Source organism: Salvia splendens, chromosome 15 (assembly GCF_004379255.2).
Source record: "Salvia splendens isolate huo1 chromosome 15, SspV2, whole genome shotgun sequence".
Taxonomy (NCBI): domain Eukaryota; kingdom Viridiplantae; phylum Streptophyta; class Magnoliopsida; order Lamiales; family Lamiaceae; genus Salvia; species Salvia splendens.
This window is the reverse complement of record NC_056046.1, coordinates 21127117-21150740: the sequence shown is the minus strand read 5'-3', so window position 1 is coordinate 21150740 and position 23624 is coordinate 21127117. Positions and strand designations below refer to the sequence as shown.

The window sequence follows — 23624 nt, the reverse complement described above, 5'->3', positions numbered from 1 at the left end:
TGTAAATGAGAACAGTTTTAATGCGCAATTGATAAAGTAAGAGAGATAGAGAGAAAATGTGGTCGAAGTAGTGTTAGTGGATTATGAGGTTCACATTTGGAATGATGTGTAGGGTTAATATTGGTTTAAAACTTTTCATTTTAGAATTAGTATAATTTTGGTGGATGATAAAAAATGGTAAAATTTGCCTATTTTTTGTGGATGGATGTAATATGAGAGTGGATAGACTTTTTGCCAAAAAAATGACTCAATTATATTGAAACAGTCCAAAAAAAGAATACACTTCAACTACCTCGGGGATATAGTTTATTTTAAACTAAAGGTAGATATAATATACTGTATCTATGAATTAAAGTTGCTCGAAAGATCGAGGCTTCTAAGACCATCTAATTGGTTGCTTAGCTATTGTTTAGCAAAATTATGCTCTTAATGACTTAGAATATATAACTCTCATACCACACAAGATTTGAATCTACATTAAACTTGTATACCTCCTTAAAGACCAGTTGAGTTATTTGTGTGGGCTTAAAAAAACTATCCAACCATGATAATAAATTACATAAAATAAGCTCGAATTAACCCATTTTAATTAGGTGATGATAACATGTTATCCACCAACAAAATTCTAAAAATAAAATAACCACAAAAATATAGAATTTCTAGGCCTACTCATTTCGGAATTTTTGGAATTCGTTCAACAAATATAGGAAAACTATAAAATTTTGTGACACTGCAGCAACTCAAATCGGGCTAAGGTGCAACCCTTATGACAAAGCTACTGCTCATTTTATATCTATTAGTATACATGTGAACATTTTATCAAAATATTGGTAGACATTATATCAGTCTTTGAAAAAGTAGAAACTTTTGAAACGCAAAAAATGATGAGATAAAATAGGGAAAGTAGTGTTAATAGATCATGGGATTTTACTCTTTAAAATAGAAATTTAACAAGTTTTAATTTTTATATAATTTTTAATTTTTATATAATTTTTAATTTTAAGGGGGCAGTATAATATGAGATGAAATTAAGTCATACGATTAGGGCAAACGTGTGACCTATTAATGGCGTGATTACCGGAATGATTTTGACAATCAATAACTAATTATAAGAACTAGTACATAAAATTGTAGAAGATTGCGATTTTTTGGGCACTATGTGACAATTTGTACTCATTTTGAAAGGTGATATTTGATAGGAGTAGTTGTTACTCGTTTTTCTTTTCATTTTCTGGATTATTATATATTAATAACATTTAATATTGGAATTCGTGATTTTTTGGTCGGATGATCTGAGAATTTTTTCTAGGATATTAATGAAACCATAGAATGTTATTTTATGCATAAACATTAGTGCTTCGATATGGCTATTTTTATATATTTGCTATAGGACGGAGGGAATAATAAATATGTAAAGTTGAAAAAGAGTAAAATAACAGAAAGAATAATTTAGGTAAAAATATTCTCTACATTATTCTCTCTTTTACTTTACTTTCTCTACTTTAACTATTTATTATTATATTTGCAAAACAAGTGTGAAAATGGAAATGAGACAATCTTTCTGGGACGTAGGACGGTGGGAGTAATTACGTTGGAGGGTCTTTCGCACTATTCCGTGATATTTTCACCCTTTTAGCTATTTTATAATTGAAGACAAAATTATCAATTGATTATATACCGCCTAAAATGTGTCATTTAAAAGGTATTTGATAAAATATTAAATACTTTATTAGGTACATTCTTTGTGATTTTAGTTTCAGTCAATTTTCATTACAGTTTTTTCTAATTTTTGTTTTTTTTCTTATTCGTTTTTCTTCTTATTTTGTATATAAAAAAGATGAATTTGAATTTAAATTAAACTTAAAATCATAAAATATCAATAGTGACTAAATTAAAACAAAGGATTTTATTATTATTGTTTTACATACCAATGAATCTAAGATGTGTGAATTTTATACTACCTCGATCCGCTAATAAATTATTTCATTTTTGATCGGCTCCAGTTTAAAATTTTGTTTAATTTTATGATAGAAAGTGGTAGAAAAAAATCCCGTTCCTATATTTATATATTGATTTCATAAAAAAATGTTAGTAATATTTTGAATTAGAACATCCTTAATGCAACCTTAGCTAAGAGATTTCCATCGGCACGGCATGCGAGCTGCTCGTCGTTGTGCTCTTGCCGACGGCACGACACAACTCTTAGCTAAGAGTTGTGCTCTTTCGGTGGGCATCACGTGCGCGGGACAAATGGCAGGAGACGCCCAATCGCCCCCGCGCGATTAGGCGTCATTTTAATCCATTAAAATGTTTTTTTAATTCGTCAAAAATATAAAAAAAATCTGCAAAAAAAATTCCCACTCCCCTAAAATAGAGCCGTTTATGAGCAATTTTTTAATTTTTTTTATCCTTCAATTCATCAATACCATCTATAAATACCTTCATTCATCACCCATTTTTTTACATCAAACTATCTCTCACTTGTACTTCTTTTATATTTCTCCATACAATTCACCAAATGGATCCGAATGATCTAGACCGATTGATTGCGGAAGCGGAGCAAGAAGAACAAGCATATTATCAACAACAAGATCTAGTCGAACACCTTTAGGAAAAATTCGGCCACAAGTAGAGGTTTTTTTATTTTAGTATTTTAATTATGCAATTTTAAATTTTTAGGATTTTAATTATGCACTTTTTTTATTTTTTAGGAATTTGTAATTGTATTTTATTATTATGGAAGTGTTTTTGGTAATTGAAGTATTTAAATTAAATAATATGAGACCCATGAAGCATGCATTAGCTAAGAGCATGATTGACGGTACTGTGCCTTAGCTAAGGCCATCCACAATAGGAATAGCCCAACAATAGCCCAGCCATAGCCCAGCCACTGCCACACCATCAGCACTATAAATCCTCCTGTCACATCATCAAAACAAGCAAATAGCCCAACAATAGCCCAGTCATAGCCCAGCCACATACTATCCACATCATTATTAACAAATATATACAAAATGAAATAATTAAAAATCACACAATATACGGAATTAAATTTACGACACAAAAACGAGAAAATTCACTAATATTAATAAAATATAAAAAGTACATTAATTAAAAAAAATTACATAATTAAAAAAAACTAATGGCGGTCAATCCTCCGTGCCCATAACTCTTCAATTAAATCCTTTTGGAGTCGAATATGAGCCGCCGTTTGGCGCATGTCGGCGTGTGCTTGTAAGAGGCCGGCTTCATCGTGAGGTACCCCACTCCGTACGTTGGGGGCGGCCACGCCGTGGCTTGGACCGGCTTCATTATCGTCGTTGACCCAATTGGTCAGTTCGCCACCTTCATCTTCGACAATCATGTTGTGCATGATAATACATGCGTACATGATATCAGCAATGCATTGGACATCCCACAAACGCGTTGGACCCTTAATTGCCGCCCATCGAGACTGGAGCACACCAAATGCGCGCTCCACGTCCTTGCGCGCCGACTCCTGCCGTGCCGCAAAGTAGGCCTTCTTCGCATCTCCTGGGCATCGGATCGTCTTCACAAAGACGGGCCACCTAGGGTATATCCCATCCGCCAAGTAGTAGCTCATATCATGTTGGTTGCCGTTGGCGACAAAACTGATGGCCGGACCGACGCCCTGATACTGCTCGTTGAAAAGTGGCGACGAGTTGAGGACGTTGAGGTCGTTGTTTGAACCAGCTATCCCAAAATACGCGTGCCAAATCCAAAGCCGGTAATCAGCTATGGCCTCCTGGATCATCGTGGGATTCTTTCCCTTGTAGCCGGACGTGTAGAACCCCTTCCAGGCTGCGGGACAGTTCTTCCAGTCCCAATGCATACAATCTATGCTGCCTAACATACCCGGGAACCCATGCTGACTCCCGTGCATCCGCAACAGATCTTGGCAGTCTTCGGGGGTAGGCTTTCGCAGATACTGATCACCGAATACTTCTATCACTCCCAGACAGAAATTCTTCAGACATTGCAAGGCAGTCGTCTCACTGATGTGGAGATACTCGTCCCACATGTCTGCCGCGCCTCCGTAGGCCAACTGCCGGATTGCCGCAGTGCACTTTTGAATAGGTGTGTGGCCGGGTCTGCCAGACGCATCGTGTCTGAAGTGGAAATACAGATATCGAGACTCCAAAGCGTTGACAATACGCATAAACAGGTTCCTGGTCATCCTAAAACGACGCCTGAAAAGGTTGGCGTTGAACCGAGACTACTGTGCGAAGTAGTCTTCGTATAGGCGCTGATGTGCAGCTACGTGATCCCGATCAATCACACTGCGGCGGTGGACCACTGGGGGAGGTCGAGGTATCGCCGGCTGCAAGGCCCTTTCCATCCATTGGTTTATCGCGTTGGTCGTATAGGCGTCCAACGCCTCGGCCATTCGACGTTCGTACTCCTCAGCATCCCCTCCGCTACCACCACTACTACCACCAGCATTACTCATTTTGCGTTGTTGATCTTGAACAGAAATTAAGATAGAGAGAGTACTCATTAAAACAAGTCGTGCGAATGAAAATGACGAACAAAGCGCGTATATATAGTGTTTCGAAAAAAAAAAATTATTTTTTCGCGCTAGGCGGTGCGCTGGGCGATCCGGGCGCTGCAATAGCGCCGAACGGACCGCCCAGCCGACCGCCCAGCGCCACATAACCGCCCAGCGCTGCGCGGTTTCTCTCTCCACTCAGCCGCTGGGCGGCTGCAATAGACCGCCCAGCGAACCGCCCAGCGCCGGCGCTCGGCTGGGCGGTCGCTGGCGCCTATTGTGGATGGTCTAAGAACATGGAATAAAAAATGAATAAAAGTGGGGCCGGTCTTAACTGTGCTCTTAGCTAAGAGCACGGTTGGTTGGAGATGCTCTTAGTAGAGTATGAGTTTCACTTGCCAAAAATAGTGATGAGATAAGCTAGATAAAACAGTTATTAGTAAAAGAACGGTTGAAGATGCTCTTAGTGGAATATGAGATTCACATGCCAGAAGCTAGATACAACATTAATTAATAAATAGAAAAAATAATATTATAAATAAATGGCGGATAGCATAGCAGGAGTATTTTTTTAAGCGTGAGGATTTCAAAAGACGTGCAATTGAAGTATTGAACAATCAATAACACGAGTTGCTTACCAATTAGAGCATCTCCAGTAAGACTGGACGTCAAATAGCCCTCACATAGCCTTCACACTGCCACATCATCAGCACTACAATTCTCCTGCCACATCAGCTTGCCACACCAACTGGACATCAAATAGCCTTCACATAGCCTTCACACTACCTATCCACATCACTAATAACAATTATATAATTTAATTTACACTCGTATCAACATACGAAATTTAATTTACGAGACAAATACGGAAAATTCGAATAATAATATTAAAACTTAAAAAGTACATTAATTTTAAAAAAAAGTACAATAATTTTAAAAAAAGTACAAAAATTAAAAAGTACATTAATTTAAAAAAGTAAAACAAAATCACTCCTCGCCGCCGTCCTCGTCTCCGTCGTCGCCCAGCGCTTCTTCACCGTCGTCGCCACCGCCTCCGTCGCCACCTACGCCGCGGCTATTCCCGCCTGTGTCCCTCCTCATCGCCTCCAATTCTTCACGCTGGCTCTGGAGCAATACACGAAGAAAATCCTTCACCTCGGGGTCCACCGCCGCTTGGAAGTCGGCTAAGGTCTTCACCATTTGAGCGCGCGTTTGTTGGCCAGCGAAGAATTTGAGCTCCTCGGTAGACCTGCCGAGGGGGGATGTCGAATGGACCCCTGGGAACTCGGGGTGCCCCCCCTCGCAACCTGTTGCGCCCGCTTTTGGCCAACCGGGCGAGGTCGGCGACCGAACGAACGAGGAGTCGGGACCTCCTGGGCCGTCTCTGGGAGGTCTGTCGAACCACCGCTGCTGCCGCTATAATCTCCGGTATAGTTCAGTTTCTGCCTCTTCGGCCAGCCAGCGTCGACGCCTGCCCGGAATTTCTCCGACTCGTTGAGCACAACGTAGCAGTTCCAGTAGGTGAACTCATAGTACTTCTTCTGCGGATCGAGGTAGGCTCTCTCCGCAATCCTCCTGCAGTCTTCCTCTGTTTGGCCACTGGTCTGCATGCGGAGAGCGTTGGCGTACAAACCCGAAAATCGAGAGACGCCAGACCTGATTCGGTCCCAGCACTTCCGGACCTCCTCCCCGGTGCACGGTCTCCCTTCAGGGCAAAATGCCCTGTAGGCTGCGGCTATCTTGGCCCACAAGTTGACGATCCTCTGGTTGTTAGAAACGAGAGGATCGTCGTAGACACTCACCCACGCCTTGGCAACCGCAACGTTCTCCGCGTCCGTCCACTTCCTCCGGCCCCGGATTTCGGCCTCCGGCTGCGACGACTCGCCGACCTTCTTGGCCTTGCCCTTCTTCTTACCCCGCCCTACTCCCTGGCTTTGAATGAGAGTTTTCGGAACCTCGTTCATATCAAAACCCAAGTCCGCTAAGGAGAAGGTCTCCGTATACTGTGCATCCGTTGGGGTCGATGTGTGTGAAGAACGGTGGAAAAATCAAAAGTCGGCCGATAGGCGTTGTCCCCCCCGTGCGTCTCCTACACCGGGGGAATCATCTGTTGCGCCGGTGGAATCATCTGCTGCGCCGGTGGAATCATCTGCTGCGCCGGTGGCTGCATGACGGGTGCCCACCCCGGCATCATCTGCATAGGGGGCTGCATGCCGGGTGCCCACCCCGGTATCATCTGCTGCCACGGGTACATGTTGTAGTACCCGGTCATCGGAGGCCAACCACCTCCCCCAGGAGCCGGGGAAGTATGGGACCCTACCCCGGGAGTCGGGGACGTCTGAGACCCTACACCGGGAGGCGGGGGAGTTTGAGACCATCCCCCGGGAGTCACTGGAGTACCTTCGTAGTTGTTCTCCATTGCTCGTTATTGATCTTGAACAGAAAGTAAGGTAGAGAGAGTACTCATTAAAACAAGTGGTGCGAATGAAAATGACGTTCAAAGCGCGTATATATAGTGTTTTCAAAAGAAAAAAAAAGAAAAAATAAAATCTGACGCCGGTTTGACGCCGATCCGGGACCCACAATAGCGCCGTGAGGATCGGCGTCGGAACCGGCGTCATCGCGCGAATCGGCATGGCCACGCCGATTTTGACGCCGATTTCGCCGACGCCGGTTCCAATGGTTCGGCGTCAGAACCGGCGTCGGCGAAAAATCGGCGTCGCGATTTTGACGCCGGCATTGGAGATGCTCTTACCACTGGAGCAATATATTGTTTTCATATTCTCCCTCCTTTCCTCATTGATTGTCCACTTTTATCATTTTCATCCACCTTCTATTAATTATTTATTTTTATTTTTATCATAAATAGTAAGTAGACCACACAGTCCACTAACTTATCCCACTCATATTTTATAAAACTAATAAATAAAAATGAAACTTATATTCCATTAACTTTTTTAATTCACTTTCCTTTATATTTCTTAAAACCCATGCTAGAACCAAAATTGACAATTAATGGGGGACGGGGAGTATAATCATACCAATATAAATTATGGTAGTTCATACTTCATAATTACACAAAATATAAAAAAATCAAAAAATATTTTCCCAAATTCTACAGTGCGATGTTGAAAGTTGAAATGGACCTACTCATGCAATGCCGCCCTGTCCAAAGTCCAAACTCAATTATTTAATTCCTCTTCATTATTTTCTTCTTCCCTCTCTCCTTTTTATATATCTTCAATTCACAATCTCCCTTTGTCCATCTTTAAACTTCTCAATCTTACATTTCTCCTCTCTCTTTCTATCTACCAAATTAGCAATGGCTTCATTTGCAGCATTCAAACTTTTCCTTGTGATGGCACTATTAGCCACCTCATGCATGGCCCAATCACCCACCGCCGCACCAACCATCTCCCCCACCGCCGCACCAGTTTCTCCGCCCACCGCCGCCGCCCCCTCCCCGGCCCCATCCACCCCAGCCCCGGTCGCCGCCCCCACCCCTGCAGAAGACTCTCCTGCCCCAGCCCCGGGCACTCCCGCACCGGCCTCCCCCAGCCCCGTCGGCCGAGGCCCCGCCGCTCCAGGCGCCGACCAGCCTCCTGCCGACGGAAACAGCGGATTTGTAAGCAGGGCTAGCTTTGGCGGCGCCGCTATCGCCGCCGTGCTAGTGGCGGTGGCTTTGGCATAGATCTGTTTTTTGTTGGGGGCATAGTGGTCATTTACTCTCTCTCTCTAATTTTTATTTTTGGTCATATTTATTTGTGGTTTGCTTATTTGATTTGAAGTGGATCATTTATTTGATTGTGATTATTGTTTGGGTGATACACATACATGGCTCTTGGACATGGACATATTTATTATCTTAATTCTTAGCGGAGTCACATGTACAATATGATTATATCCAACTGATAAAATTTCTTACTGTATTATTATTTTATCTCGTTGCTTGTTTAATTTTCTTCATTTCATTATAATTCGGTTGTTTATATGGATTTGTAAAGCTTATGAAACACAGTTCACTAGAATAAAATTGTGAATTTTAACAGAACAGAGTGTTACATTTAAACAGTTGGAGAGCTTATTTATACAATTATTGTAATATTAGACGAACTTGTACATGTGAAAATTGGGTAGTGATAATCTACATATGGCATCATTTCTACCAAACTTTAAAACTATGATCTTGAATCATTAGATTTTAAAATTTGATGTCAATGGATAACAAATAACATCAATAGAAAATGATCAATAGAAAATATCAAGACAACGTAAACCATGCTCTTTCCCAAGTGCTTGTTCTTCACTATTCATGAATACCAGTATTCTATTATTCAATTTCAAAATTACAATTACCAAAAACATATTCTTAGTAATAAAGCTTTATTAAAATAAATCTCAAATACGATTATAAATCCTTAAAACTTAAAATTGCATCCTAAAAAAAATTAAAATTTTATATTTTGGGTTCGGATAGACGAAAACTACTCCTTCGGCGGCGGCGGGCGGCGCGTACCCAATTGCACTTCGGCAGATTCAATTAGTCATACGTGCCCACCTTCTTGTTGTGGAATCAGTAAGGACATGTCAGCGTGGAAAGCAGTCTGCAAATACCCGAATAATGCGTTCACGTTAGGAAGGATAGGTTAGGGTGGAGGTATGGGGGCCGGTTAGGCTTGGCCCTGTGGGTGACGACGACTATCCTTCACTGCCTTCGTCTCTTGCGGACAACATCGCGAACCGCTTGGACCAGCGTCGGAACTATCCAAGTGAGCTCTGGCGAGTTGGCTTGCCACATCGTTCTCGGCGACGTCAAATTGCGACCTCGGCCGTTTTGTGGTATTGATACGACCATGGATGCTGAGCCTCAAGAATTACTAGTACGCCGTGAGCCGTTGATAGATGGGGCCCCAAGAAAAGGGCAAAGTCATGCCAAGTACCTAAGTTGCAACTGGAACTGGATTCAAATAGAAATCGACTTATTGAGATGACGTCCAAACACTCTTTAAAGACAACCAATCTCTTCGTCTTCGAAGGAGCTTCGCGTCAGTATCTTACATGCTTCAATCAAAGTTCGGTGGATGGAGTTATTGCCCATTTACGAAAGTCGCGCATTGAAGAGCGGATGACTCCAGAGAGAACTCACGGCTGGACAAAAAATGCTTGGTAGAGCGTTTGGTCCGATTTTGGCGATTTGAGGCAGAAAGATTGCCCGGGGGGGTAAAATGAGGCGTGGGAAACGCCCGGTTGGGCGTTTTGCACTTTGTTGGCGATTTTCTCTATTTGTAAGGCTTTTTCATTGATTTTTTTAACACCTCCTATATATGCTCATTTGTGAAACATTAAAAGTGAGACTTTATGAATTGATATTGTATCTCCTTTGTGAGTTTTTCACTTTGGAAGGGTTTATCCAATTCCTACTTTGTAGGTTGTTTATTTTCTTTATTTGATTAAATCAAGTAGAGGTATGCATCAATGGTAGTGTAACCATTGAATAGTGGAGCCAAATGGTGATTAGGATTAATGAAAGTTGCCTAGGGTTGTCTCCATATTTTTTGTTAAGATCCTATGGTTTTAATCCTAGTTATTCATCATTTACACATTCTTCCATTTCCAATCTTCCATCACATTCCAGTTTGGAACTAGTTTTTGTGGCTAGACCCACCCTATTTTTGTTTGTTTTTGATTCGTTTTGTTTGATCAACACTTGAGGCAAAATCCTTGGGTAAATCACATGGATCAAATCACAAAGATCCTTATCACCATCTTCCACGTCGTGATATGCTTTAATGGTTTGTGTATCATCGTTTGGTAGGCCGAGGATGATGACAACGGGCGACACTTGTTAGATTTGATCTTCATCTGGTTATTATTACAGCCCATTCATAAATTTTGCTCTCTGTTGGTGATGACAAAAATTCAGAAAAATAATACCACTGATTTGACGTAGATAGCGTTGAGCAACGCACAATTTCGGCAACCCACCGGGTCTGTCCTTTTACGAACCCAAATTTAATGCATAATTGATAAAGTATGAGACAAGTAAAAAGACAAAGTTATTGGAGTATGTTAGTCGAGATATTAATAACATATAAGGAGTCGTTTGGTTACTAAGGGGGTAATGTTTATAAACCGGGTATCTTTGGGTGTATAATATGTGGAAGTCATGACTACTCACAATGCGGCCGTATGGTTGAATATAGGTCCAATTACAAACATGGCCAATTCCCTCATTTAGTTGACCGTATTCAAAGAGATTGTATACTTGTGATCCCTTTTTCTCCCCTAGGGTTGCAGAGGAATTTCAGGATTGCAGTCTAATAAAACCGCGAACCCCTTTGTGAATTTTGTCATTCGCGCGGTGTTTCTCGAAGCAGCCTCCCACTGTAAAGCGGCGACTACTGCAAAATTCCTCTTATTTTGAAGGGCTAAATCCCACACAGGTTAGATTATTCGACCGTTTGTCGCTCACTCCTTGATTGAAATCTGATTTTATGTTTTGCGTATCGGTTTTCCATTATGTTATGCACTCTTTGTTCTCGGCTAATTTCATTGACGAGTTAAACCTAGTGGTGGTGATTTGAAATGGGTGTCTGTTAATGCAATGTCAATGTAAAATATTTGTTTGAATGTTTACATTTTTTGGCTGAATTTCTTGCAATGAATGCTCTTTCTACTTTGTTTAACGAACTCTGCTACAAATGTGTAGATGTGTGTTATGTGATAAAATAGATTTACTTAATTTTCCTTGAGTCTGACTCTTGCTCGTTCATTCTTCGAAGCTATGTCCGATCCTCGAAGATTTGTACCTTTCGGCGATGGTAGCCAGAACACACAAGGTTTGGGTTTTGTATGAACATATTCCTGTCCAAATCCCGGGCGCGTCTGCATTTGTACATTTGTTTACGTTGCTGCCATTTACACTTCATTTTGTCCCAGGGAGTAGCCAATACCGAAGGGGAAATGCTCGCCGACCTGTTGTTCCCCGTCATTCTTGGTCTGACCGTGAGGAGGCCGTCCTCATGGTTGCCATGAAGGATTTGGTCGCCCATGGGTGGAAATCGGATAATGGATTCCGAGCTGCGAAGATTTCAAATTTGATTTGAAATGGGGATGGACAATTGGGGAAAAAGGGTGTTAAACAGACACGCCTTTCGATGTCAACTAATAAACTACCGAAAAAATCCCGATTCCAACCCGTTTATTATTACATGAATTGTGTGGGACTCGGAAGTTAAAAACGGGCCATGAACAATGTTGCTTAAGTAACCAAACAATTAGTATATTGCAGATAAAAATTATAATCTGGCTGAAACCTTACAACCAAACGACTCCTAAGTGAAATAATTTAGTTGAATATAAGGTTCACTTATTAAAAAATAGTCAAAAGGAAATAATCACTTGGTCCCATAAAAATATGTACACTTTTCATTTTTGTCCGACCCATAAAATATGAGCATTTCCATTATGGAAAGTTTTCCCCAACTCATTACCCATATATATCAATTTATTTACAACTTATACCACCATAATCTACCATTATAACTCATTAAACACTAATAATAATGTGGTTCCAACTATCCACTAACACTATTTAAATTACCCTTCTACTCATCTCTCTTACTTTACCGATTATATATTAATTCTCATGCCATTTCAAATGCCCATATTTTTATGGGACGAATGTAGTAAGACATTTAATAGCGAACATAAAGAATAGTAAAATTAAATTTAAAAAATAAAAGATAAGATACGACAACCGTGACATCTACAAATGCCTGCGTAACGCACAGTGGCATGCACCACGAAATAGGGGCGGACACAATAGATAAGTGGACAGGGCTTAAGCCTTTACCCAATTTTTTTTAATTATTTTCTATTCTAAAAAATTTGAAAAATCATATTAATTACTTACTTACTAAGCCACTATTGCTGAAAAACAAATTCTGACTTCCATCCCTTACTATCAACTTTTTCTAAGTCCGCCCCTGCCATGTAACACCCCAAATCTTTGCTACCTTTTTAATTTTTCTAGAAAGGACATCGAATTTTCAAGCTGAATTTTTTTGCGTTAAATCCTTGTTTCTTTTCGACACTAAAATTTTATGTTCGAACAAAAGGAGGTTCTTTTGTTTTTGTGCTTGTCCAAATCAAATAGTAACAATCTTTTAGGCTAACAATTATTTTTATTTAATTGTCCTCTAGCCCAATTCTTTTCTGGCGGAAGCCATTTACTTGAGCACAATCTTCTTTGGATATAGCCCATTTCACCAATAAATTCTTGTGATTTTAATTTTCTCTTCGATGTGGCCCAAGCAGATTAAAGGGCAGATTCTTCTTCTTCTTCTCCAATTTCCGTACCATTTACTTTTTTTTACAACCTTTCCATTACCTGCAAATTAAATTCAGAAATGAATGGTAAGAGAAATCCCAACAATTGTTCCGTTACCAGCTTACAGATATATGCATACCATCCAATTCAGTTTCACTACCACCATATTCTCAAATTTCTTTCCCAATCAAAATTTGAGGAACCAAGAACAGAGAATTTGGGAAACTTTTCAAGCGCAAATTCTCAACTTCACCATCAATTGCAATCTCACAATCAAGATTTAGAGAAACCGAGAGCAAGCAGAGAGTACAGTGAGCAAAGAGTTGGAGCAATCAAACTCACAGTAGAGAGAGAGAGAATTTGAGGTCGTGAATTGGAGATCGGAGAAAAGAGAGAGGAAAAGAAGGCAACACCAATTGTTTGTGTTTTTTTTTTTTTTCTGATTTTGGGGTGGAAGTTCGAAGAGAGAAAGAGATGTGTGTTGGGAGGAAGAAGACGTGTTTTGAGAGTGGGCAATTTCTTGTTCGGCTGCACGTATACATATGATTGGGCCAAAGAAATTATTTAAAGTTTGGGCTGGAGTACATTAAATCAATAGGTGACTTTAAGCACGTCTTTCGAGAACAATATGGTAAACAAGTTATGGTTTTATGTGAAAAAGGTGGGATTTTCTATCTAAATTATTACTGTGGGCCCAAAAAGTGCCTTTCCGAAGTCCTGGAGAGGAAGATTCATCTTGGGTTGACGTATAGTGCGACTTGTCAGATATATTGGGTCATATGGGATTTCCCCGTTCTCTCCCCCGACCGAGATATCCTCTGTTTCGCCCAAGAAAGAGAAATTGAATCATCGAAAAATTGGAGCGTGAACTGCAATTAAATGCATTCTTTGGGGGAATTCTTTCGAACTAAAGTATTTTTATGAGCTTTCGATTAATATATTGGTTTGAGCTTCATTTTATATGACGAAATGTATTTTTAGTGTAATTGCAATTATTTGATTTCTGAGGACGATGTGATGCATGTGTTTAAAGTGAAAGTGATGTTTTTTTTAATATTAACTTCATATATCCTATATGAAGGAGGAAATTACAAATAAATTCCTATAGCAAGGAGGAAATTACAACTGATGTCAAGAGGACTCGAACTCGGCACCTCATACAATAATGTCTAAGCTCCTTGCCGCTAGGACAAAGGCTCTGGACAAGTGAAAGTTATGATGTTATGTGACGCTATGTGTTGACTTATTAAGTGATATTATAAATTGCTCGACTTTGTTGATATGATGTGATTTGATGCTCGACCTTGACATAAGTATATTTTATGTTTCAAATATGTTTATGAGAAAATGAGGTTGCAAAGGATATGTCATATGACGTTTTGTTTTGAGAAATGCCTATATGTTTGTCTAAGAGCATCCACAGTAGTGTGGACATCCCAAAAATACTTTCTGCCACGTCACTAGGACATCCCACTGCACTGCCACATCACTAGAACATCCCAATGCACAATAATAGCCTAGCACTAGGACTAGCCGACGCCTTAGCCAATAAAACAAATTGAAAAATACGATTAATTTATTTTAATTGTTGATGTTTATCAAATATACAAAAAATAAAGTGCAATGAGTTGTAAATATTGAGTGTAAAAAAAATAAAAAATAAAAAATAAACTGTGACGTCCGTGCTCTTGTCCACGCAATAGCGGACAAGAGGTAGGACGACCGGTTTCTGGCGTGGACAAGAGCTTGTCCTACTTCGGGACGTCCTACCTCTCGTCCTACCTTTAGTCCCCTATTGCGGACGGACACCCCCACGGACTAACTGCTAGTCCCACCTCTTGTCCGCTATTGCGGATGCTCTAATAAGTGGAGCGTCCCTACAAGACCTGATGCAATCGAATTCGGGTTAGTGAGTCCCTACTCAGGCTAGTGTATACTAATGGGGATCGTGTACCATCTTCAATTTGGCCGTTCCAGTTACTTGGAATGTTGTCACATTCCTTGTCATGTATGTTCAGATATGATATGATGATGATGGATGTTGATGGATGATGGGCTAGGAAGGGGAACGACCCTACAATGCCAGATGATAGTAATTGAATTCGGATTCCAGCAAGGGTGCGTGATAAGGTGGCCACCTTTCACGACCCTACCGTGAGTCATCGAACAGGTTGGGCGGTTCTTGTGTTTGTGGAAGGTGGCCACCTTTCACGGCACCAGAAAGAGCAGATATGGTAGTTTCTAAGAGAAGTAAAGAACGACCAAGTTTTACGATGAAAATGATTTTAGTATCTCGAGCCTTTTTCAAAGTTAAAACCCGAGGCCATCAATGGAGGCATGATAAATATTTTTATGAAAATGTTTTCGGCATAAGTTAACTTAGTGCATCAAGTACTCAAATTCTGTAAGTGTTTTCCATATGTGAAAGTTGAGTTGGGATGAGCGTGATCAATATGAAGTTTTCTAGTAAAAAGTTCTGAATGTGTTATGTCTTCATACATGACATTATTCTTCTCTCGAATGCTTCCGCTGAACGTTATTTCATTTGTCTTTCTGATACCGTCGAATAATGTTTCTTTCAATTGTCTCACTACTAAGATTTGATACTCTGATTTGAATGGTTGATGTTTTTACGTTTGATTCATGTTTAGAGCCGTTGATTGTTTCCACTATTTCTTCCTTGTTTCTTGAATCCCCCACTAGTCGTATTTCAACCGAACTCTCTATCCTTAGAAAGGGCAGTCGTGACATGCCACAAAATTTTCTATGTGCATGTATCACATCGGGTATTTTTGTATGTAGATAATATATACATTTAATATTTCTCTTTCCGAAAAAGTGAAAAAGAAAATTCCGAACAAATAAAAACGTAATCGGTCGGTTATATTATTTTCCTTCGTATTTGGCTGAGATTGAAGCGACAAAATAGTAGGTTTTCCAAAATTTATTGTGCATGAATGCCGATTGCGATTATTTTTAAACAAACTAAGTATGTATTTAGTATATACTCCTATAATTTCACAAATAAATTGTTTTCACTTACTCTACTTTAGATAGTCTTTGCCATGAAAAAAGCGCAAGGCAACTATAATTATTTATTATGCTAGCTCATTACTTAATTATACAGACCGGAAAAGAGCGAAGTGAGTGTTTTGTTTTTTATGCTTTTTTCCTATATTTAAAAAATTTATTTGGAAGCTAGATGTGGATTTCAATCATCACACAAGTCAGTATATCCTACCACAAGCTCTAGTCGACCAAAAATATAATATGATGCATCTCTTTATTTTATTATTTCTAAAAGTATACACCTATTCTCAAAAGTCTCTTTTGCATTGCAAGTTACAACGACAAAAGGGATCAACAACAGCTCACACAACAAATACACAATGATCCTAGCAATATAATACCAAAAAAGTAACACCTGCTATATGTCATTAGTAGCTTCTGGCTGTCCTAGATTTTGTTCTACAATTTATGAATAATATCTGGCTAATTATATTGTTGCGTAGGTCGTTGAGTTAGTTGATTTGTTATAGTATTATGATTTCAAGTTTCAGTGTTGAATTCAAATTTAACATTGAGTTAATTGTTAGAAAACAACATTCATTCTATTATCGATTTCACATTAAGGTTTAAGTTCATATATTGATTTTATCACATCATATTTAATTTTAATCTTGTTTCGAAATTACAACTTCTTTTCAATAAACTTCGTTCACCCTAAATCAACATTTCAGTTAAAAAGTGGTAATATGTTGCAATTTTAAAAAAAAGTTATAAAATTGTTGCAATGAATTATTTTTAAAAATTGATTGAACATACCAAATGGTATAATTTTATTATATGGAAAGTTTGTGTACATTCTACGTATAATAAATAGTTTATGGGTGAGACATACATAACAAATAGTTCCACCTTGGTATTCCTTGACTAGAGAATTTTTTCTCTGTAATTATGGCAATTAAAATATGACATTTGACAATTTTTGAGGTCTTCAAACCCTACCAAAGAAACAAATGTGGATAGTTGAAAGCCAAATTAGGTGACATTGCTCATAATATTTGTCTGAACTTCCATTAAATTAAAACAAATTGTTGAAGAGCATATTAATTCTATTAATTTACGTGCTATGCATTTTACGTAACGTTCTATCAATAGTATTTGCTGATATTATTTAGTAGGAGTAGTATATGGATTCGTAACAAAAAAAAGTGATTTTCCAATTTCCACCATCATCCAACCCACATGAACATATGCCAAAGCCATGCAAAATATGCAAGGCTCAAAAAATGGGTCGATCGAAAAACAAAAAAAAATATAAATTACAATAAAAATAGATCAACACGATCGAAGAAAATAAAAACTCAACTCCTGCCCATTCCTAGCCGCATCCGGGTCAACCAAATGGAAAGAATCCGAATTCGAAGAGCCATGATATCTCTCAAATTTCCCGCGAAGGTACGTCACGTCGTCGTCGGCGAGGCCGGCCCCGTCGACGATGTTTTGCATCTTTTCTAGAAGCTCCACGTCAGCCCTCGAGGGTTTCCTCTTCACTGCAAACCCTAATTTTCTCCCATTGCAATACATCGTCCACGCTGGCATGGACAACAAGGGACCCGCACTCGCACCCGACTCGAAGGCGAACCGGATCGACCCGCCCTTCATTTCCTTCGCTAGGACGTTAGTAGGGATGGCGAGATCGAGGAGGAGAATTGGGGAAGTTGAGATCGGATTTGCTTGGATGCACAATGTGACTTTGCCGCGGCGGTGGCCGTAGAGGGTGCCGGAGACGGTGGTGGGGCCAGAGGCGGAGGAGGAGGAGGATCGCTTGTGACGGAATTGTTTGGTTTGTGGCTCGTTTTCTTGAGTGATGATGCAGTTGCATGTGGGGAGGAGGAGCTCCGCCATGGAGCGGAGGAGGCGCCAAGACCGGACTTGCTTCTCGCAGTGGACGGAGGTGACGCCGTAGGCCGCCATGATAGGATTTTTAGTTCATGCCACATATATAATATATGTGGTGTTATTTATATTGATAGGATTTATTTGAAAAATTAGATATGTGATTAAAACAGCGGTTGTTTGTGCACTTAGCATGCGGACAAAGAAGTATAAAGTGGGAAAAAAATGATGCGACTAATAATTGTATAGCCTTTTGGGCTGGAAAAATAGGGGGAAAAGATAGATAAAAACAATAATGGTGGGAGCATATTGTCTATATATTGTTTCTCTGTGAATATTGAAAATATCTTAAATTCTAAATTCGAGTAAAGTTTATTCCTCCGATATTGTTTATATCTTCTTTCGTAAGTGTGAAATTGTCATTGCATACTAGTAACTGCGGCAAATTGATGGCAGAGGATGGAAATTAAAAGAATATACTTATTCCTTGATTGATTCTAATAAACACAAGAAATACAAAGGAAATGGAATTATTTTTACTTGGTTGATTCTCTTCATATGCTCGGTAATTACAAATAATATAGGGATGGAATGAAATGTAAAGTAAACACTACACACATTGCACAAACTATACAATACTATATTCACTATACATACTACACACATTGCACACATTATACACGTATTGCACACACTTCACACTAGGGGTGAGCAAAATAATCAAAAATTGAATATCAAGTCCGAACAAAATCGAAATTTACAATTCTATTCGACTTTATTTTCAGTTCGGTTCAATTCAATTTTTTTGTCAAATTTTAGAATTTTTTTGTTCGATTCAAATGTATAAAAACAAAAAAAAATTGAATTTCTTTTTAAATTTTATACTATATAATTATTTTGCCTAAAAAACAAACTATATTGTGTAATGTGTGTAGTTTGTGTAAAGTGTGTATAGTCTGTGCATTGTGTGTAGTGTAAGTATAGTGTGTGCAGAGTGTGTAGTGTACGTATAGTGTGTTTAAAGTGTGTAGTGTGTGTGCAACGCGTATATAGTACATTCAGTGTGGGTATAGTGTATGCAGTGTGTGTAGAGTGTGTGTGCAGTGAGTGTAGTGTGTGTAGTGTTTGTATTGTGTGTATAGTGTAAGTTTAGTGTGTGCAGAGTGAAGTGTGTGTAGAGTGTGTAATGTGTGTGTGTATCTTGTGTATAATGTGTGTAGTAGGGCTGGCAAGTCGTGCGGATTGGGTCGTTATCGGGTCAACCTGATAATGACCCAACCCAATAAGGCCTAACCTGAACCCGACCTGTTAAGGAAACTGTAAATCCGAAAACGAACCCGACCTGCTACCTTCAAATCCGAACACGGCCCGCACCCGACACGAACCCGTTATCGACACGATATAATATGGGTTGACACGACACGATAACAACCCGAATCTGATATTACACGATTAAAATCTAATATTACACGATTAAACCTTAATTTTTAACCTAATTTACATAATTAAAATTCGTTTTATACTATTTAAACCTAATTTATAAGAAATTAAAACATTAAAGTAATATATATTTTTTTAAATAATAATAAAAATAATAATATTATTTCTTAATGGGTTACCCGTATCCGACCCGCATCCGACCCGAACCCAACCCGAAATTATCGGGTTCTTAATGGGTCAACCCGATAAGGACACGGATCCAATAAGACTTGACCCCAACCCAATAATTTCGTGCGGATTTGTATCGGATTATCGTGTCGTGTCGAAAATTGCCAGCCCTAGTGTGTAGTGTATGTATTGTGTGTGCAGAGAGTGTAGTGTGTGTAGTGTGTTTATAGAATATGTAAAGTGTGTAGTGTGTAGTGTGTGTATAGTACGTGAAGTGTGTGGAATGTATGAGTGTAAATTTTAGAGTCTGTCTGACAGCTGCCCAGCCACCTTGATTGGACCGGAGTCAAGCCAAGAACAATCATCTACTCTAGCCAGGCAGCCACAGTCCTGTCTCCTTAGAAATCAAAGATACAGAGGTACGAGCCTATAGAACAGATCATGTTCAAGTAAGGTCGTATGGTGTGTGTGTAGTGTGTCTGTGTGCAGTGTAAATATAGTGTGTGTAAAGTGTGTAATGTGTGTAGTGTCAAGTGTGGTAGTGTGTGTAGTGTGTGTGGTGGGTGTATTGTGTGGTAGTGTGTGTAGTGTGTGTGGTGGGTGTATTGTGTGGTAGTGTGTGTTGTGTGCTGTGTGTGTAGTGTGTGCGTAGTGTTAATTTTTTATTCAATCATTAAAAATTCTAAAATTTTAGTTTTATTATAAAATCTAAAAATTATAAAATTGGGATGATATTGAATTTAAATACTCACCCGTCCACAAAAAATATACAAGTTTTTCCATTTTGGGCCATCCACTATAATTAGACTAATTCTAAAAATGGAAAGTTTTTAATCAATAATAATCATACACATCATTTTAAATTTGGAACCCACAATCCACTAACACTACTTCCACCATATTTTCTCTCCCTCTCTCTTACTTTACCAATTATGTATTAAAACCCATGTCATTTACAAATATGTATATTCTTTGTTAACGGAGGGAGTATAATATTGTTGGGGTTTTGAAGCCCCTTGCACAGCGGAAGACTAATACAAACAAATAAATCAGACGTAGGATCTATTTGACCGATTATGGAATTAATCTATTCACATGTTAACACAGAATTGCATGCCAGAACACAAATAATTCATGCTCATAGAATATAAATCCTAAACATGAATTCTACGGTTTAGAGTTACCGATTTGATTCTCCAAAGAATCGTCGATTGCTCGCGCCTTCTCCACGGTGATCTTCAATACTAGACCACGGATCTTCTGACTGGTGTCCTGAACTGTATTCCGACATCAGGGTGGGCTGATCTTATCGAAACACTAGGACTCGAATAAAGAAGACAGAACTTTCTCACGGAGGAGGAGCTGAAAATCTCATGGAGGAGAAATTCCTGAAATTTTCGTCCCCCCTCTCCAATTAGAGAGGGACGAAATTTTCTCATATTTTGAATAATGTTCTGTCTCTTTTATTCTCCTATTTATATTAAGTTCATATTGGGCCCAATCAGGGATCTATGGAAGGTTTTGGATATGGGCTCCCCCAATTAGCTTTTTACTAATTAAATTGAACCCACAATTTAATACAAGCTTATATTGGAATATTACGAGCATCCACTACAGACGTAATATTGACCTCCCCATCCAAATCCGAAATTACAAGTAATCCAGGTTTCCATTTTGTTTATTATTATTTATTTCTCGCGCTTAAGATAGAAATATCCATTAATTAATTAAAGTCTGCTATTGACTTAATTAATTAACATCTTATTAATTCCAAGAGTGGACTTAGCAAGAAACACTTATTTATTATTCATGGAATAATTAAATTCCAACTGGTCAGTTTCCGAATAATAAAACCTTGTTCAAGCTCCTCTTGAGGACATTATCAAACGAGACTCACCTCGCGCACGATTCAACATAATAGCAATCCTAGCACCGCTAGATAATGATCACCACTACCCAATATACCTGGATCGTTGGGTGACGAAAAATCCGCACCTTTGGTAAGTCAAAGTAGTAGATACTCAATATCGTATGCTCAATGCTAACGTACATTGATTAAGAAATAGATATTTATCCAGACCTCGTCTTTCAGTAGATAGCATAAAGACACGTCTTGCTGTTAGATCCATTCAGTGCTATACCACACCAATGTCATCTTATTTCAATAAGGCTTAGAAATAATCGGACTGACATTGCAACCTTTCACAATAGGTAGCCAAAGCCTATCTAGGTTGTGAAATTCTTCTTTTTCTTTTGCAAAGCATTGGTTAGAACCGACTGTAGTACCTTAAAGTGAGCGCAGCCCACGATCAGTCTACTAAGCAAAAGACTTAGGCGTTGTTTACTTCTTATGCATTTAAATGTTTATAAAACATCTTATAAACTCACAAGTAAACACAATGTAATAATATACTGATTCTATTCGTGCAAACTACTCGAATAATACTAAATCAGGTTAAAAGTGGATTGTAGAGTTTTTCCGTATACAAGCAAGATTCCTATTCGTGCGAATTTGCTCGAAACATGCTTTTCAATATACTAAACCTAACAATCTCCCACTTATACTCAAAACATGCTTTCGAGTATACCCACTGCCAAAAACTCTCCCACTTATACACAAAGCAGGTGTTGGAGCTAGATATATCGAACTTCCATTCATTTCACATCATGTTTGAAACATGTTGCCACAAAGGCATTTTTCTGTGAAAAATCTGCTTGGTTGTTCTCTGATAATATCTTTTGCGTCACTATGTCTTTGCTGCGTACTTGATCTTTAATTAATTTCATCTCTCTATGTGATTGTTTAGCTTATGATCTCGTGTTCCTCTTGAGTTAGCCTTTGCTAGAGTAAAAATACTCATAGGTATACTCAAACTTACGATCAAAGCTACTAGGAGTATACTCCTAATGTAAACACATAAACTGAGGATGACTTACTCGATCACTGATTAGTCATAAGACTTAGTCAGTGTAACCCTAAGGACATTACATGAATGACTGGTAAACTAGAATATAGCGATTAGTCTTTGTACTATGGTATATTCAGTACCTCAATCAAAGTCCTTTGTCATGGTTAATATGATATATACTTGCTATGCAAAAGCACAACTAATATCAAACTTAGTACACATCATAGCATACATGAGACATCTATCTGCAGAACTAGTCTCATAATTCTTGTTCTTACTAAGCGTCAAACGACACTTGACTAGAGACAAGACAATTCCATCTTGAAAGGTAGAAACCTTTGCATGGAAATTCTAATGCTAAAATGTTCCAAGCTATGTGTAGATATAGGATTCCTAAGAGAATCTCAACATTCTTTCTAGCAATCTTAAAGACTTTAGATGCTTAGAATGTAATTAGTTTCTCTATAATCCTTTATCTTAAACTGGGTAGACAACCAGTTTCCTACGCTAGATGCCAATCTTAGTTGTTTGCAACTTTTGTAGATTTCATCATCGTAGAGTACCAATAATACCATATTTAATGCACTTTCAACTTCCTTGTGCTTACTACACACTTAAAGAGCACACGTCAAATTCCAAACATTTGACAATCTCGACAAAACACTTATCTCTGATTTAGATGCTTGCCTAAGACCACAAAGGTCTTCATAAGCTTCTAATCATGTGTTTCATGCCCTCTATTACATGCCTATTAGGATGTTCCATGTAGATGATTTCTTCAAGACTTCTATTAATAGAAAGCTGTCTTGACAATCATGATACATACATTCTAATTATGTAAGTGCTGATAGACAATAGGATCGAACAAATCTTGACACAACGACAGCGAGAAGATGATATTTCTCTTTGGGCATAGCCCATTGTCATTGTCTAGCCATTTGAGATCCACATTTACAGTTGCAAATGTACTAGCTCCCACTGACTGACACAGCCTGTAGGTAGTATTGCAAGTCTTGTAAAATATGTTGTCTATCTAAGATTGTAGTTTGGAATCTATCACCTTTCCAAGGATGAATATCCAAATGAACCAATTATACATTGTAGTTAAAGGGATTATGTTCAAGTTAATCTAAGACCGAGTCTTTCGACACTCTTAGACCCATGAACTTGTCATGTTCCTGGGAACGCTCCCACTACGACATGGTTCTAACAATCTTAGGTGTTGAAGTTGATTTTATTAGTGCAAAAGTTTCTAATGGTATGACTCTTTGGTAATATGGAAAATCCGATATCTCTCTATGTCCTGAGAGTTATCACGCTGTTAGGCTTTTAGTTCCATTCTTGATCTTCATACAAGAATTAT

At 38.8% G+C, this 23624-nt stretch overlaps 2 protein-coding genes and 1 pseudogene across 2 annotated transcripts; 1 reads left to right on the top strand and 2 right to left on the bottom strand.

Annotated features, from left to right (window-relative positions):
• Window positions 1-7832: 7832 nt before the first annotated feature.
• Window positions 7833-8201, top strand: LOC121766854 (classical arabinogalactan protein 7-like). The gene has a single exon (XM_042163090.1). It carries the CDS (start codon window positions 7833-7835, stop codon window positions 8199-8201), a length of 369 nt encoding a protein of 122 aa, XP_042019024.1.
• Window positions 8202-17044: 8843 nt separating this feature from the next.
• Window positions 17045-17822, bottom strand: LOC121766853 (protein MIZU-KUSSEI 1-like). Its single transcript, XM_042163089.1, has one exon. It carries the CDS (start codon window positions 17820-17822, stop codon window positions 17184-17186), a length of 639 nt encoding a protein of 212 aa, XP_042019023.1. The 3' UTR covers window positions 17045-17183.
• Window positions 17823-19656: 1834 nt separating this feature from the next.
• Window positions 19657-19811, bottom strand: LOC121769602 (annotated as a pseudogene).
• Between the last annotated feature and the right edge of the window lie 3813 nt (window positions 19812-23624).

What these genes read in the sequence shown, in the direction of transcription:
- LOC121766854 (XM_042163090.1), top strand. Translation starts at nt 7,833, where the DNA reads ATGGCTTCATTTGCAGCATTCAAACTTTTCCTTGTGATGGCACTATTA.
- LOC121766853 (XM_042163089.1), bottom strand. Translation starts at nt 17,822, where the DNA reads ATGGCGGCCTACGGCGTCACCTCCGTCCACTGCGAGAAGCAAGTCCGG.